General features: G+C 47.4%; 1 protein-coding gene across 16 annotated transcripts in view; it reads right to left on the reverse strand.

The window, feature by feature from the left end:
* Window positions 1-15,332, reverse strand: part of EHMT1 (euchromatic histone lysine methyltransferase 1) — a 150,123-nt gene that overhangs the window by 33,222 nt on the left and 101,569 nt on the right. For 15 of the 16 annotated variants that reach the window (XM_053374558.1, XM_053374557.1, XM_053374553.1 and 12 more), the window contains 6 exons: window positions 13,846-13,966; window positions 11,724-11,855; window positions 8,218-8,363; window positions 4,740-4,883; window positions 2,623-2,849; window positions 395-562 (listed from right to left, as the gene is read on the reverse strand). In XM_053374558.1, coding sequence (XP_053230533.1) covers window positions 395-562; window positions 2,623-2,849; window positions 4,740-4,883; window positions 8,218-8,363; window positions 11,724-11,855; window positions 13,846-13,966 — 938 coding nt within the window. The remainder of the gene's footprint in view (window positions 1-394; window positions 563-2,622; window positions 2,850-4,739; window positions 4,884-8,217; window positions 8,364-11,723; window positions 11,856-13,845; window positions 13,967-15,332) is intronic. The other variant, XM_053374552.1, reaches the window with a different exon arrangement.

Consider the following 15,332-nt stretch of genomic DNA (forward strand, 5'->3'; position numbering starts at 1 on the left):
TCCTTCTGGTAAGTGCAGGTAGCAGGCACCTGTCATATCTGAACAGGAATGCTTTGCCACAGAACCTCTACCCTCTCTCTCCCCCACCCCCGGATACCATAGTCTAATACTGAATGGAACCATATAATCTGTTATATGGTTATATTATAATTTGTTATAATCTGAACAAAAAAGAGAGAGATTGTGCGATCTTTTGTACTTCGTGAAAATCTTTAATAAAAATTATTTTTAAAAGAAAAAAGAAAAGAACAGGAGAAGCCACACCAAAAGCCTTTCTCTGAGTTACTGCTGAGTATGTCCTGGCTTCCAAGAGACTGACTGGGCCCACACCCAGGTAACATCCACAAAAACTACAAGGACAATTCCCATGGGCCGACAGCCAGACGATTCTTACTTTTCGGAATCTAGAGCGATCAAGGCGCTTTCCAAGGTTTCTTTCACTGGTCCCTGGGAGTGACAGGCTGGGGCAGGTTTGGGAAAGGCAGATGTCCCGGCCAAGTCAAATCCCTCAGCAGACGAAGTCTCAGACCGGACTTCTTCAGACAGCTGTGCTCCAGACCCACTGTGACAAAAAAAGAGGAAGGGTTAAGGGAGGGCCATAGCATTTGCTTTGCATGATGTGGGTAGCCCACATGTGCCCACCTGACTGCTTCGGTTGGTGGAATGGGCAGAGCTACAGGTGCCGCATAACACCTGTTCCACATTTGTAAGCCCTTGATTGCTTAGTATGGCAGCCCTACACTTTGGAACTCCCTGTCTGTTGAGATCAAGCAGGTGCCTTCACTGTTCTCTTTCTGGCACCTGCTAAAAACATTCCTACTTATACAAGCCTACCCAGGTGGCTTAGAAAGCTCAGGTGATTTTATCTGTTTCAATACTTTAAACTTTGCATGTTCTAAAGCATAGCTGTGAGTTTTTCTTGGTTTTACTGTCTTGTCTTTTAAAAACCACTTTGAGATTTTTCAGAGCCAAGTGGTGTATAAATTTTATGAAATGAATGCATGAATGAATGAATGCAAAGGGTCTCAGGGTCAATCCCAGGCAGCTCCACATGGGGCTGGGAAACACTCCCTGTCCAAAAACCCTAGAGCAGCGGTTCTCAACCTGTGGGTCCCCAGATGTTGTTGGACTACAACTCCCATCATCCCTGAGCTCTGGCCTGGCTAGCTAGGGGTGATGGGAGTTGTAGTTCAACAACATCTGGGGGCCCACAGGTTGAGAAAAGCTGCCCTAGAGAGCCACTGCTAGTCAGTACACTGAGCTATGTGCACCAATGGTTTGACTTAGAATAAGGCAGCTCCTTGTGTATTTTAAGGGAGCACAAAAGGCCGTCTTCCTGCATTGTGTGGAATGGACTTTCTGATAAGATGGTATCTGCAGAGGAATCTAAGCTGAAGACAGCAGGAATCAATTCAATAAATATAAGGGGCAAGACAAGCATCTGCTTTGCATTCAGAAGGTCCCTCGCTCAGTCCCTGGTTCCATCCCTAGAAACCAGGAAGGCTGCTGCCAGTCAGTGTGGGCAATCCTGAGCTGGATGGACCAGTGATGACTCAGTATGAGGATGCTTTCTCTGTTAAATGCACACTTCACAAACCATTAATAACACTCTCGCATTTTGCATCAAGCAAGGGAAAAGATGTAAGCTTTAAAGGCAAATAGTTCGCAAATACTCAGTAGCATCACACCATTGTTTTGTAACCGCTCCACCTAAAATCCTTCTCTCCATTTACTGTGTGGTCCATCTCTTTTTAGCAGAAAGGCAGAGAAAATGGACAGTACAACCCTCACTGGATTGCTTCCCTTCAGGCTGCAGGTAGGAGAAGCAGCTTACCTAGATCCGTCCCTCCCTATTAAAAAATAATAACTCTCACAGCAGAAAGTTAACATGTGAGGTAGAAGCACATAGGTCTTCTCCCTGCGACTTGCCAAGCTTGAGTTTATAATGTAGGGACAAAACATGCAACCCGCTTTCCTACAGGATGAAGTGGTGCATTCCAAGAGAGCCAAGTGCATAGCGCATCCTACGAGAGACTTAATGGCCAGAGAGAGGATGGCATTTGAGGTCACAGCTTTGTAAGTGGATTCTGTGGACGGCTGCCAGCTGTTGCAGCCTTGGCTGTGAGCAGCAAGGCAAGGCATACCAAACAGGGTAGCACTTCACAAAGCAGACCTGGGGTGAGGAACCTTCTCCACCCCAAAGGGCCACATTCATACGTGGGCAACCTTCCAGGGGCCATGTGCCAGTGGGGCCAGAGGCAAAATTGGTCGGGGCAAAAAGTGCACATTGTTAGCTTCGCGCAGTCGGCTTGCTTCTATGCATCCTCACCATAAAAAAGACACACAAAAAGCCACTCCTCTCTGTCTTCCATTCGGACAGATCTCAAGTACACATTCCAGTAAGGGAAGAAACACTCAAGGAGGGTGTACAGTAGGGCTGGTGAGGACGTGTGTCGTGCAGCAGGTACCAGGGAACATTTTGCCCTGGACCTGAGACCCCCCTACCCCTCTCATTCTTGAAAGAGTGAAAATGAACAGTAAGGAACAACAATGCTGAGTGTGGCTGGGGAGGTGGGCAGTGGGCCCCAACACATGCTCAGCACCGCCATCCTCTGGACTCACCTTCCAGTTGTCGTGTCTGCCCTCCCCTCAGAAGTCCCAGGTTTCTTCAGCTCGTAGCTCAGCGGAAGCGTGGAGGTTGTGTCCGCTTTTGCTATAGTCACTTCTTTGGCCTTCGAGGCCTCTTCCCCACAGTGTGGGCAGTAGCTTGTGCCTTTGACCTGGGAGGCACAATCCCTGTGGAACCGGTGGGAGACGCTGCTTTCTGGCTGGCACTCCATGAAAGTGCCCTGGTTAAAGGAAAGAGACACAATGAAAAGAAGGAATCTCCGTGAGTTACACATCTCCAAGTGGTGCTTCGCCTCTGGCTGAGGTTTTTCAACCTCTACCTGCTGGAGAGTATCGTCCTTTGATTGCAGTTTTTACAGAAGACCTTAAGAAGAGCCCTGCTGGATCAAACCAAAGGCTCACCTGGGTCCAGCATCCTGTTCTCTGCAAGCAAGACCCAAGTGCAACAGCACTCCTTACTTGGCCTCCTGAGCCATAGTGCCTGCAATAGCGGAGGTAGAATGTAAGAAGGGCCCAGCTGGATCAGGCCATAGACCCATCAAGTTCTGTTCCCACAGTGGCCAACAGGTCTACTTAGCACTGAGTTATTCCCTTCTGAGAGAGGGAGCTGCCTCGTAAGAGCAGGGATGGGGAACCTGGTGCCCTCCAGGTGTCGCTGGACTCCAACACCCATGGACCATAGTCAGCTTGACCAATAGTCAGGGATGGAAGGAGCTGGGGTCTCTTAACAATATACAGAGGTTCCCTATCCCTGCAACAGAGACAACTAGATGCCCTATTCCTTGTCATGAAGTGGTCAGTGCCACAAATCAAAGCCTCTATCCTACACAAAAGTTTTGGCTTTCATCCAAAGCTGATACACTGACATTTATTGGCGTGAGTAACACAGGCTCATTATTTTCGATGAATTGACAAGTATCACTGGATGCCACCCTTTGATTTCAATAGGGCAGGAAATGTCCTTCAGGCATTGCTGGGCTCCAACGAACTCCAACCATCCCCAGCCAACATGGCCAATTATCAGGGATGATGAGAGTGGTTGGCCCACAGCTTCCTGCATCTCTTACAGCAATGGTGAAAAATTCACCCTGAGCCAGAAAGAAATATTGTTTGAGCTGTAGGACTGCCAGATTGAAAGCTAGAAAAGTGTCATATGACACAACAGAGGCAGGGCTTCTAGTCAAATCTAGACTAGAAATCCAGGAAATCCAAAGATTTAGACCATCCCCAAACAGGTGGCTTCTCATGCTCTGCTTGTAGTTCTACAGTGAGCTGAGGGACAGCCCTCCATCACTCAAAGGTCAAGGATAGGTAAGGTCTAGACTTCCAGATGCTACTGGACTCCCAGCCAGCATGGTCAGTGGTCAGGGATGGCGAGAGCTGCAGTCCTGCAACAGGTTCTCCAAACCTGCATTAGTGTGTGCCCCTCCTGCCACCCCAACCCCACCACCACATTAAAGAATGCTGCAACCTCAGAATGCAACGATCTCCTACAACTAGGAGAGGTTTTGAACCTGTGTTTTAAGAAAACTTCCTCATACATAATATGAAATCCTGGAAAGTCACTGCCAGATCAGAAGCAGCATGTAGTAACCTCCAGATGTTGCTAAACTACAACTCCCATCAGTCCCAGTCAGCACAGGCAATGCTCAGTGACAATCGGAGTTGGAGTCCAACAGTATCTGTGATGCACCGTAATGGCTATCCCTGCTGTAGGCAATACTGAGCTAGACTGGCTCTTGGTTTGACTGAGTCCTACGTTCCTACAATAGAGTTTGCAAACCCATACCACAGAGAAGGGATGGGGAGCCTGTGACCTTCCACACACCATTGGATTTCAGCTCCCATCATGCCTGACCACTGGCCATGCTGGCTGCGGCTGGTGGAAGTGGTATTCCAGCAGAACCTGGAGGGTCACAGGCTCCCCACAACTGCCACATAGCTTTTTACCTTGCCTGCATTTCAATAATTCTTTTTGTCCTCTTTAAAGAATGCAACAAAAGTGGGGAGCAAAGTGCCCTTTCCTACAAAGGCCACTGTCATTCTTCTCCTGCCAGCCCAGCACAAACACCCCTGGCCCACCCACCCCCCGGCCCAAAAGAGAAACTTACCGCAGTGCAAAAGAAGCCACAACCTGGGCAGCACTGATGCTTCACCATCCTCCCTCTGTGGTCCTCACAAAGTACCAAGAACTGGACTTTGTTAGAAGGGCGCATCAGCTCATATTTCAGCACCTGGCTTGTGCAACGGCTTAGCTGGAGGAGGAAAAGACGTCATTCTTGGAGAGTGCACCAGAAAGAGGGGGGGACAAACTCTTCTTCTCTGCTATGCTGTGCTGTGCATTGAGAGTTCACACACTGAACTGACTGAACTGAAAGCCCCCATTTCAAAGACATGCACACCAAGCAGCTTAATACTTCATATCAGCACGAGAAATGTTCCACTTTACTCTCTTTGGCACATGGCTGCAGGACGAGGACTAAACACAGTTCCAGAATCACCAAAGGCAAGCCACATGGGAGCAACGTCTTCCACCTCTTGCTCAGTCCTGTTTAAAGAAGAGGTGCCTTGCACCAAGACTTCCCAAGCAGCACCTGCAGGCACAAGTGTGTCTGCCAGTACCTCCTTATGGCACCTGCAAAAGGCCTCACCGTTTATCTCCCCCATTTGCTCTTTCTATTCAGTTCCTGTTCGCATTGGCCCTGCCTTTCCTGAACTGAACATCCTGTTAAACACGCCCACATTTCACTGGGGGCCAAGCCTGGGCACACATCCTCCCTCCCATTCTAAGCAAGGGAAAGGAGCAAAGAGCTTCTCTCTGAAAGTGAGTGCAGTGGTGACGGATGTAGCTGCCTTTTTCCTAATTGATGAGGGTGGATTTCGGGTGGGGTGGGATGGCTTCCATCATGTCACCTCTTACTCGCCTTTAATCCATCTTTAATCTTTACTCGCCTTCCATCATGTCACCTCTTACTCGCCTTTAATCAAAATTACAAAGTCCCTTTTCACTTCATCCCTTGATCACATTGGTTGCCCTTTCCTGAACATTTCCCAACTCTACAGTATCTTCTTTTGAGTTGAGGCGATCAGGACTGTACACTGCACATCACTTCATTTCCCTACATTTGATGTCTGGCACCTGAACATGTGGGCTCAAATTCAAAACAGTCTGTTATAGCCTAATCGCTCATGCAAGTCATCACTTGATGTCAGGAACACAGGAAGCTTATGTAGACTCAAGACTATGCTGGCCAGTAACTGCTCTCCAGGGTTTCAGACAGGAATCTCTCATAGTCCTACCTGGAGATGCCTGGTCCCTCTGGAACATAGGATGTTTCCTCATACAGAGCCAGAGCATTCACTCATCTACTGCCTACAGCAGCTCTTCAGGGTTCTAGGCAGGGGTCTCATACCTGGGATCAGACCCTGTAGGCAAAGCAGATGCTCTACCACTGAATCGCAGCCCTTCCCTTAAGAGCAGTTTTCTCTTGTACCTGTTGCAGTCATCAAGTGATGACTGTGCACACATGAACCAGCCCTAGCACTTCCTTCCTGAACATTAATATGCCTGAAATTGTACAAGAAGGGCATCTGCACTTGGGCTTCCAAAAACCCTCTGTGTTTTCCTGTCCACTCTGTTTGAACATATTGTGCCCCCTGGAAACACCCTATTTTAAGGTGGGAAATTATGGCTAATAAAATATGGGGGGGGGGAGGATAAGATTTAACTTGCATTCCTAAGAACGTAATAATCTTTTATTCTTCACTCCTCCTAAGTATACAAAAGCCATTAGAATCTGGACTTCATCCATCAGGGATTAGAACTGGAACTCCTTAAGGCTGTTAAGAAGAGAAAGATCCATGTAGCCCAGTGTCCTGTTTTTACAATGGAAAACTGGATGCCTATAAGAAGCCCCCCAAAAGGGCCTGAGCACAACAACACTCTCTACACTTGCGATCCCTAGCAATTGGCATTCAGAGGCACCCTCTCTCTAGAAGTAGAGGTAGAACACAGCCACCCTTCTTCCGAAACACAGATGCCGCCAATCTGAGGAAGCACCCAGCCTGACTCTTTGGCCCTGTTTATCAGTCCTGAGGAGATGTCATCCAAGCAGGAGAAGAATCTGCCAGTTATCTCCTGACCACAGGCACTCATTAGATCTTGGCTCCCCCAGCAGTAGCTAATTGAGAAACTACGGGGTGGCGGCTGCTGGCATGCAGTCTGCAGCAGCATCAGAGAACTTTACTGAGCTACAGAACAGCCAGTGGCAGCGGACTAAATGGAGGGAGCTCATCAGAGACAGCACTAGAAAGGGAAAGAGTGGGGAGGGGAGGTAGGAAACACATGCATAGGACATATGCAAGATCTGGGGGTTGGGGAGACAATCCCTGTGCAAACCACAATTATTCCACTTTGTGAAAAGTGTAAGATATTGACGTACTTCATGGGCTGCACAATTCAGAAGAAACCAAGGCATCCACATTCCACCCCAACTTAATTTGTTGGGCTTTGGTTATGCACCCATGCACAAAACATGGGAGGTATTATTATTATTATTATTATTATTATTATTATTATTATTATTATTATTTTATTTGGCAAAACAAAACAGCAAATTCCAGCAAAGAGGCGTGTCTCATGCTCTTAAGAGTGAGCTAAAGCATTAGCTACCTCTGTGCAGGAAGTTTTTGTTCTCAACACGCTAGTAAGGTCAATGACTCGGGGGAGGTCAGTGGAAGACCAATGCTTTGTATGCATAAGGTCCCGGGTTCAATCTGACATCTCCAGGTAGGCCTGGGAATGATTCCCTGCCTGAATCCCGGAAAGCCGCTGGTAGTCAGTGTAGACCAGGCATAGGCAAACTCGGCCCTCAAGATGTTTTGGGACTACAACTCCCATCATCCCTAGCTAACAGAACCAATGGTCAGGGATGATAGGAGTTGTAGTCCCAAAACACCTGGAGGGCCGAGTTTGCCTATGCCTGGTGTAGATGTTCCTCAGCTAAATGGATCAATGATCTGATCATATAAGGTAGATTTCTCTGTCCCTGTGTAATACCTGCACTGCTGGAGGTGCCTCTGAATAGTTTACTGGGGACTGCAGGTGGGGAGAGTGCTGTTGCACTCAGGTCCTGCTTGCAAGGCTTTCCATCTGGGACATCTGGTTGGCCAGAACAGGATGCTGGACTAGAAGGCACTTTGGCCAGCTCTGGCAGGGCTTATCGTTAGATATTATGGACTGCTTCCATCCCCAATAATAGTTACCTCTCTTCCACATCCTATGCCAACCCCCACTCACTGGAACCAGACTTCAATGCCCTCTCTGCCTGGGATCCCACCCACCCTGGTCCTTGCGGATGAGCTGCACACTTCAGAACCTGAGCAAGGAAGAAGCCCCATGTATGGACTGTTTTCAAGTCTGTGTGTAGCAAGCACCAGTTATTTTGAGGAAGGGGAGGAGATTAGCATGTGCCTTTATAGGACATGCCAACCAGGTCCCTTGCCAAGCAGAGATGACGCTCCAATGGAGGGTGCCAAGTGCCAACTACAACGATCAACAGAAAATGAGAGAGAGAAGGGTGACACCACCTCCTTGTCCACACTCTCGGTTGCCATGCACTGGTTATTGGCTAGTGTGGTGATCTCCCGGCTTTTGGGAGTTTCCATTCGACAGCTACAGAGAGGCGCTTCCTGAAGGCTGTCTGTTTCCATTGTTTCAGGGCCATTGGAAAGACCTGCAGGAAAAAGCAACACACACAAAGAGTAAGTAAACCACCCAACTCTCCTGCAATCCACATAAGGAGACTGAGAAGGGAGGGAAACCTCAGCACAATGGTAACACAGGCTGTAAACAGTCACTAGCTGGCAACTTCATTTTATTTTGGTCAAGGCCAGGCTTCCTCAAACTCGGCCCTCCAGATGTTTTGGGACTACAATTCTCATCATCCCTGATCACTGGTCCTGCTAGCTAGGGATCAAGGGAGTTGTAGACCCAAAACATCTGGAGGGCTGAGGTTGAGAAAGCCTGGTCAAGGCTGTGTAAGAATGTCTGACATTCTGAAGGCCCCATATAGGCAAGAACGCCCCAAGCGCTTTACAATTCTTTCAGCCTGCATCTTCACATAGGCAGGCTGGCAGTCCTTCCCAGACCTACAGGATGGAAAGGATATCTAAAACTAAGTGAAGGAAGAGGAGGGGACAGTGCAGTGCAAATGCACCAGGCAGAGACAATCTGGAGCTTTTGTTGATGAACCAGCACAGCACCAACCTTCTTGTCATCTCTCCCTTGTGATAAGCAACAGTGGTCCACCTGTGGAGAGCCTAGCACAGCAGCTCTGACCTACACAGATGTATGGGTGTACATAATCTGCCTCCCTTGGTGTGGATTCACACTCACTTCTTTTGGATTAGGTGTGTAAGCTCCCTAAGGGGGGAGGGTCAAGTTTGGGTAGACCTAAACAAATGGCATCATGGTACAGAAAGGGGATTGTGACTAAAGATCAGAAAGAACTTTCTGATGGCAAGAGCTGTTCAACAGTGGAATGGATTCCCTCAGAAGGTGGTGGACTCTCCTTCCTTTGATTGAGGCTTTTAAGCAGAGATTAGATGGCTATCTGTCATGTATGCATTAGCTGATATTCTGGCACTGCAGGGGGCTGGACTAGATGACCCTTGGGATCCCCTCCAATACCACAATTCTATGGTTCCACTTAAGTCTCTACAGTCTTCCAAACTCTAGCCTATTTCAATCAAAGTCGGGATACCTGAAGCAACCCAGGGGCGAAAGCTATTCTCCTTCACTATTCACCATTGAACTGAATTTCCTGCAAGACGCAGTGATGGCCACCCGCTTCGACGGCTTGAAAGGGAAGTTGGAAAAACACATGAAGGATAAGGCTTGTCAAGGGCCTTGACAATCATGATACCTGCATACTACACTCATTATCATAGGCAGTATGCTCCTGCATACCAGTTGTTAAGGGAGCAAAAACCAGGTCCTGCTTGCTAGCTTTGAAGTTGCCTTATATTATGCAGTGGCCTTATAACAAGACAGAACCATTGGTGCATATAGCTCAGTCTATACTGATTGACAGCAGATCTCCAGGGTTTCAGACAACCAATGTTCCCAGTGCTGAGGATGCTGGGGATTCGACCTGGGCCTTCCTGCATGCAAAGCAGATGAGCTATGATTCACTGAGCTACAGCCTTCCCTGCAGGCAACACACCTACACTATAAAAATAGGCCTGGTGACTCAGTCTCATGCTCTGCAGAATGCCTAGAGCCATGCGGAGTTTCCAGTGCCAGCATGAGATAACTCAGGTCCTCTTATGGGTTTCCCAGAGACATCAGGTTGGCCAGTGAGACAACAGGATGCTGGCCCTTTGGCCCGCTCCAGCAAGACTACTTCTTACATTCTTATACAGCCTTTCTTTCCCCTTTTATTTTATTTTGGTTTTTTTCTAATCCGAACAATGCTCAAAACTAGTTTTTGAGGACTCTTTATGTTTGCAATTGGATGATACAGAGGCCATTAAAAAAATGAATTGTTAAACCGGTCCATCATTTCCTGGATCAGGTTTTCAACAGCTGCCACTTGAAATCAATGTACTGGTTGCAGTGTTGGTGCAAGCACCCCTCTTGAAATCAATGTTATTTGTCTCATCAAGCTCCTCTCCAGAGGTAACAACCGCAGGAAGGAGGAGGAGGGAGGAGAGGAGAGGGTAGATTTTTCTGAATCGCTTTTCTTAAGTATAAAAGCATTGTGGAGCATGCATCGTTAAGAGTCTGCTCAGCCTACTGCAGCCTAACTAGGTGAACAGGTTACAAACAAGCACCATCATCAACAAAAGAACATGGGAAACATAAGGGTGAAGGTCCAAATGGAATTCTGCACCCATCCATAAGTTCTTATGAACGTAGGAAGCTGCCTTATAAACAAGTCAGACTCCTGGGTCCACCTCTTGTTTACACTGACTGGCAGCCGCTCTCCAGGATTTCAGACAGGGTTCTCTCCCTGTCCAACCTGGAGGTACTGGGGATTGAACTGGGAACCTTCTTGCATGGTCTGCACTATCATTGTACTTCTCCAAACAATCCCAGTAAGATTGACCTTTTGTCCATCTTGTTTTTGTCTACACTGACTGACAGCAGCTCACCAGGAATTCAGATGGGCTGCTTCCTAGCCCTGCCAGGAACTGAATCCAGGACCTTTGGCATGCAAAACAGATGCTCTACTGCAGCACTGCGGCCTTTTTGTGAGACACAAGCAAGTGCATTCCTATCTACTGGAGCTGTGAACTTGTAATTTGAGCCTGTTGACCCAGGTCCTGCCCTCTGGAACATAGGAAACTGCTTCCTGCAGAGTCAGCCCACTGGTCCAGAAGCAGGTGCTGCATCACAGAGCCACGGACCTTCTTAAATGCAAAAGGGGGCACACAGCCAATACTATGCGGGAATGGCACAGCTCCTGCCCAGATGAAAAGGCTGGATTGCCAGACTGCCTTGAGCAGTGGCTCAGTGACGCCCCAGCCAGACTGCCAGGAATCTCCCATCTGCTCTACAAAGCAGTCCTCTGGCATGTGTCAGCTGTGTGCCGCCTTCTACTTCTCTGAAGGAGCCCTTCTGGAATTTTGTCACATGCCTCTTGCCTGAGAACAGGGAGCAGCACTGGAGGAAACCGGAAGGGGAGAACAACTCTTTTTCTTTTCTTGGCAAGGGGAAAATAAAAAGCAAAAAACCCGAAGACACGACCAAGGGGACAAAGCCACAGGGATTAGTCAAATTGTCTTAGATCACAACTGCACCCAGAAGTGTTCTAAAGCCTTAACGCTCCCCAGGATATTCCCATCAGCGTTATTTCCTGCAGTATCCACACAAATACACACACACACTGCTGGGTCAAAGGTGATCTACTAGCTGCTCTCCCTTGCTCTAGCCTCACTCCCCATTTGATCCACTGATATGCCTTTTTGGCCTCTTCTCATTCTCAATATTGCCAGCCACCAGGGGGCATCATCTTAATACAGAGAAATGAAATCCAAGGAAACAAAGAACCAAAATGGTACATGGCCATATTTAGAACGCTGACACTCACCTTCTGATTGCGAAGATAGAATTCCCTTCACTCGGAGATCCAAGGAATCCAGAGAGACTTCCATGTACTCCATGTTATTCTCCACCCCAGTTCCTTCTCCACTGTCTAAGGAAGACTTGTAGGCTTCCGAACCTGGGTTTAAAATATACACATATTTATATAGCAAAGAAAAGAACTATGCATGTATGTGTGTGTCTCTCTCCCTCTCTCTCTTAAAGGCCACATTCATCTCTAGCAGACTGTATGCAGGCTACAGGCTGATGGATCTCTAGCAAATACAGATGCTAATAGAATAATTAAAATGCAACAACTGGGCCAATTGATCTTTTCAGCCCTTCTTCCTACTCTCTCTGCCTGAATAAGGCAGATTTCACCCCACCCTTGCACTGTTTTTTGGGGAGAGGGAAAAAAAGGTGCCAGCTACCAGGAAGAGAGGTCCTCCCTTTCAGACACATCTGTCTGCTGCTGCACTGCATTAGCAGCAGAAACGTGGATGAGAAAGAGGAAGGGAGAAGGACCTGGGCTTGCCTTGATTCACCCTACACACCCTGATGCAAAAGGACTTTAGATCTCAGCAATGCTTAAAAAGAGACCCAATGGTGTAGAAAACAAGATGAAGGGGACAGGAGACATCTGGCTCAAGGCAAAAAAAAAAAAAAGGAGTGTTCAGAGCCAATTGTACAGCTTCTCAATGAGCAAAGCAGGGTTTGCTAATGAAAACGAATGTGAGAACCTCTAGCAGGGATTTAGTTCATGCCTCTTTTTCCTATTCCAAGAGACAAGTGCACACACACACACACACACACACACACTCCCCTCCTCACCCCAAAATATTTTGCCCTCCTCCCTCCAGCAAAGCAGAATGCCAGCCTAGTCAGTCAGGAGATCTAGAGCCAGACATTAACCCTGCATGTTTTTTTAAAAGCCTCTTCTTTCTCCTAAAGTTGTGTCACTGTCCAAGAGCCAGTATGAGGAGGGAATAAATGCTCTGAGCTACTTGAGGGTCACCGATCAGATACTGAACGACCAAAGCGGTTTTTACCAAGCATTGGTGCAAGGATAAGAGGAGGGCCTGCAGAACTTTCCCCTTAAGCCCTGTAAGATCTTGAGCCTCTTGGGAGAAGAGTATTGCCCTCACCCATGGAGGATACTACCTCTTCCAATCATTTCTCTATAAGCAAAGGTTTGCCGGACACACCAGTTGCCCTTCTCAGCCCAGGAGAGGAAAGTCAAAGCAACACGATTTGGGAAGCAAAAGCCTTAGCTCAGTGGAACAGCTTCTGCTTTGCACACAGAAGGTTCCAGGTTCAATCCTTGGCGTGTCTAGTTAGGACTGGGAAACACTCCCTGCATCAAATTCTGTACAGCCCCTGCCAGTCTATGTAGGCAAGAATACCAAGGTTGGTGGACCATTGGTCTGATTCAGTACAAGGCAGCTTCCTATGTTCCTTAAAAAGAATGAAAGAGTAGACCCCCTGGTTCCTAAGCGCAAGTCCCAGAGCCGCAACTACTTTGCTTAGAAAGCCACCTTTGAAGTTTTGGGGACAGGAGAAATGGCAAATGGGAAGGGCTGAGTCTTATCTCATCTCCTTCTGAACATTACTACTCTTGCATCTTGGCTGGAAACTGAGAAGTCAGGTGGTATTCCTTATGATGGCTCTGTGGTCTCAGTTTTGGATCCCCTATCCTAAGCCAATCTGCTTGTGCTCCCATTGCAAAGGAAATGAAGGAGGAAAGAACTTGCTCAGCCCCCATCTGTGCTATGCACTTATAGCCACATCACATCACTTTAAACAGTCATGGCTTCCCACAAAGAATCCCGGGAGTTGTAGTTTGTTAAGGGGCAGAGAGTTGTTCCCATCACAGAGCTACAATTCCTAGTTACCTGGGGAAAGGAATGGATTGTTAAAACTGCTCTTCGGTGGGAATAGGGGGTCTCCTAACAACTCTCAGCGCCCTTAATAAACTGCAGTTCAAAGGAATATTTTGGGGGAGAAGCCATGGCTGTTTAAAGTGGCATGATGCTACTTTAAATGTATAGTATGACTGGGGCCTCAGTCTCCACTGAACAGAAACTACTGGGGTGAAGGGATAGAAAATAAGACACATTTGATCCTGTTACCCAATGCACCAGCTTGTTTCTTTTTACTCCTCCGCCTCCTCTTCCGGGTGGGTTTCAGCCAGGGACTCTCCATCTTGCCTTTCTTCTTCATCACCTTCTTCTTGAGGCTGGATTCCGAACTCTGCAAAAACCACAGGAGGCATCTGCTTCAGGAAAGCAGTGGCCTGACTGATCCTAAGCTATGCCCTTCACCTTTCTTTGTGATTAGAAGGCAACAGGAGAGAGGCAATGCTCTCAGAAGCACCTGAGTTTTTAAAAAGCCCAACGTATTTCAGAAATACAATCCTCTACTCTCCCCGCTACCCACCAGGGGCAATATGAAAGCTTGAGCCTCTTGAGTCTTGCCTAGATCAGGGGTTCCTAAGCTGTGGCCCACGGACCACACGGTGGTCTTGGAGCTTCATTCAGCTGGTCCTTGGCCTGACTATATTCAATATTCATACTGATTATTATTATTATTATTATTATTATTATTATTATTATTATTATTATTGAACTTGCCTCTCCCTTCACCATTTTTGGGTCAGCCACAGAGACTGGCACGTCTTGTGTTGCGTAATATAGCTCCTTCCACGAAAATACCACAGAACTGCCACCACATGCCAAGGTAGTACAAAGAGATCTGCAAGCTTGGAAAGAAATCACTATAGTCTCAGACTCATTCCTGTATTCTGCTTCCTTTGTAGCCAAACCTGTGTGTATCCAGCCAATCCAACTTCTCTGCCAAGAGAAACCCAATGCTACCAACGGCTACTAGCCAGGACATCTATGTTCTACCTACACGGTCAGAGGGAGTATGCCTCTTCTCACCAGCTGCCGGAAATCACAGGAGGGGGAAGTCTGATTGGCCACTCTGAGAACAAGATGGTGGACTAGGTGGGCCTTTGGCATGATTTAGCAGGGCTTTTCTTAAGTTCTAAAACTGCTTTCTGTGGCATCTTGAGGTCCTTCGGAATCTTATCAGGGACTTCTTGATGAGAAGATCAGCTCCACCTGTCAGGGACCTGAAGACTCTCTCTTGGAACTTTACGATTGTTCAGATTTTTAACTGCAAGGTGGTTTGGGAGAATATCTACCTGGGCTGAGAAGTGGATGGTGATGGATCCGGAGAAGTAAGGCTCGCGCAGGCTTACCAGAGGCATCTGGCTGGTCACTTTGAGAACAGGATGCTGGACTAGGTGGGCCACTGGCCTGATCCATATGATGGGATGTAGGCAACTTTGCCCAACCTCACTTATTTTGCACTTTATTATATCATGTAATCTTTACTATTCAGGGCAGGCACATAGTATAAAAGCATTTTACTTCTGGTTTCTAGCCACATATTTGTTTCTTTAAAAATATTTTTGCCCCAATCTTCTGCTGAAAAAGAACTTTATAAAGCACCCAATAATCAAAAGTAATCACAGAGAGATGATAGATATAATCATTACAAATAAAATGCTGATCAGGAAAGCACAAGAAAGGAGCAAAACCAAAGAGCAACA

This window comes from Podarcis raffonei, chromosome Z, assembly GCF_027172205.1.
Source record: "Podarcis raffonei isolate rPodRaf1 chromosome Z, rPodRaf1.pri, whole genome shotgun sequence".
Lineage (NCBI taxonomy): Eukaryota > Metazoa > Chordata > Lepidosauria > Squamata > Lacertidae > Podarcis > Podarcis raffonei.